Here is a 660-nt window from a genome sequence, read left to right on the forward strand (position 1 = left end):
TCATATCAAAATCTGGTTTGGAATATACTTCTAGCAATAAAATTCTCACAACCCCCAACTGTTTCTACACAAATTCCAAAAGCCTTAAACATCATTTAATCCGATCATAACCTGCTGTCTTGAGAGTGTCTGGAGACGTCTTAGTGAGTGATGCAATGGGATTAAGGAGATTGGCCAGCTGGTTGCGCCCTCGACTCCTCTTCTTCTCCATCTTTCCGGTGATTAGCTGAACCTCACAGCCAATCATTTGCACCGCCACCTCAAATGTTTCCCCAATGGCTTTGACAGATTCTGAAAACAAAAATAGGATCAGATGGCCAATAGTTCCAGCTGCTTAAAAAAAACTAAGAAACAGACACTACAAGGCACTGGAAGAAACAGCATGTACCGGCGTTCCATCCAGTAAAAAGCAAATTCTAAAAATCTCCTACAACAATGTTTTAAGCAAAATTTCTTCCTACTTCCTAAATCAACTTACCAATCATTTCCTCCTCAGATTTGATAGTAATGGCCATGTTGTTGAAGAAACGGATGTTCATGGAGCGGAAAGTGTGCAAGTACCCACTCTGACCATCCACCAGGTAGTTGAAACGGACACATTGATGGGGTCGCGACTGTTTGAACATACCTTGGCTGAAACGCAGAGAGAAAGTCAGGACA

At 42.1% G+C, this 660-nt stretch overlaps 1 protein-coding gene across 1 annotated transcript in view; it reads right to left on the bottom strand.

The window, feature by feature from the left end:
* LOC119591259 (phosphatidylinositide phosphatase SAC2-like) overlaps positions 1–660 on the bottom strand; it is a gene marked incomplete in the record, with an annotated part of 33,731 nt that overhangs the window by 1,829 nt on the left and 31,242 nt on the right. Inside the window, 2 exon segments of the mRNA XM_037939974.1 lie at positions 112–291; positions 479–633. Coding sequence (XP_037795902.1) covers positions 112–291; positions 479–633 — 335 coding nt within the window.

Source organism: Penaeus monodon, chromosome 28 (genome assembly GCF_015228065.2).
Source record: "Penaeus monodon isolate SGIC_2016 chromosome 28, NSTDA_Pmon_1, whole genome shotgun sequence".
Taxonomy (NCBI): Eukaryota; Metazoa; Arthropoda; class Malacostraca; order Decapoda; family Penaeidae; genus Penaeus; species Penaeus monodon.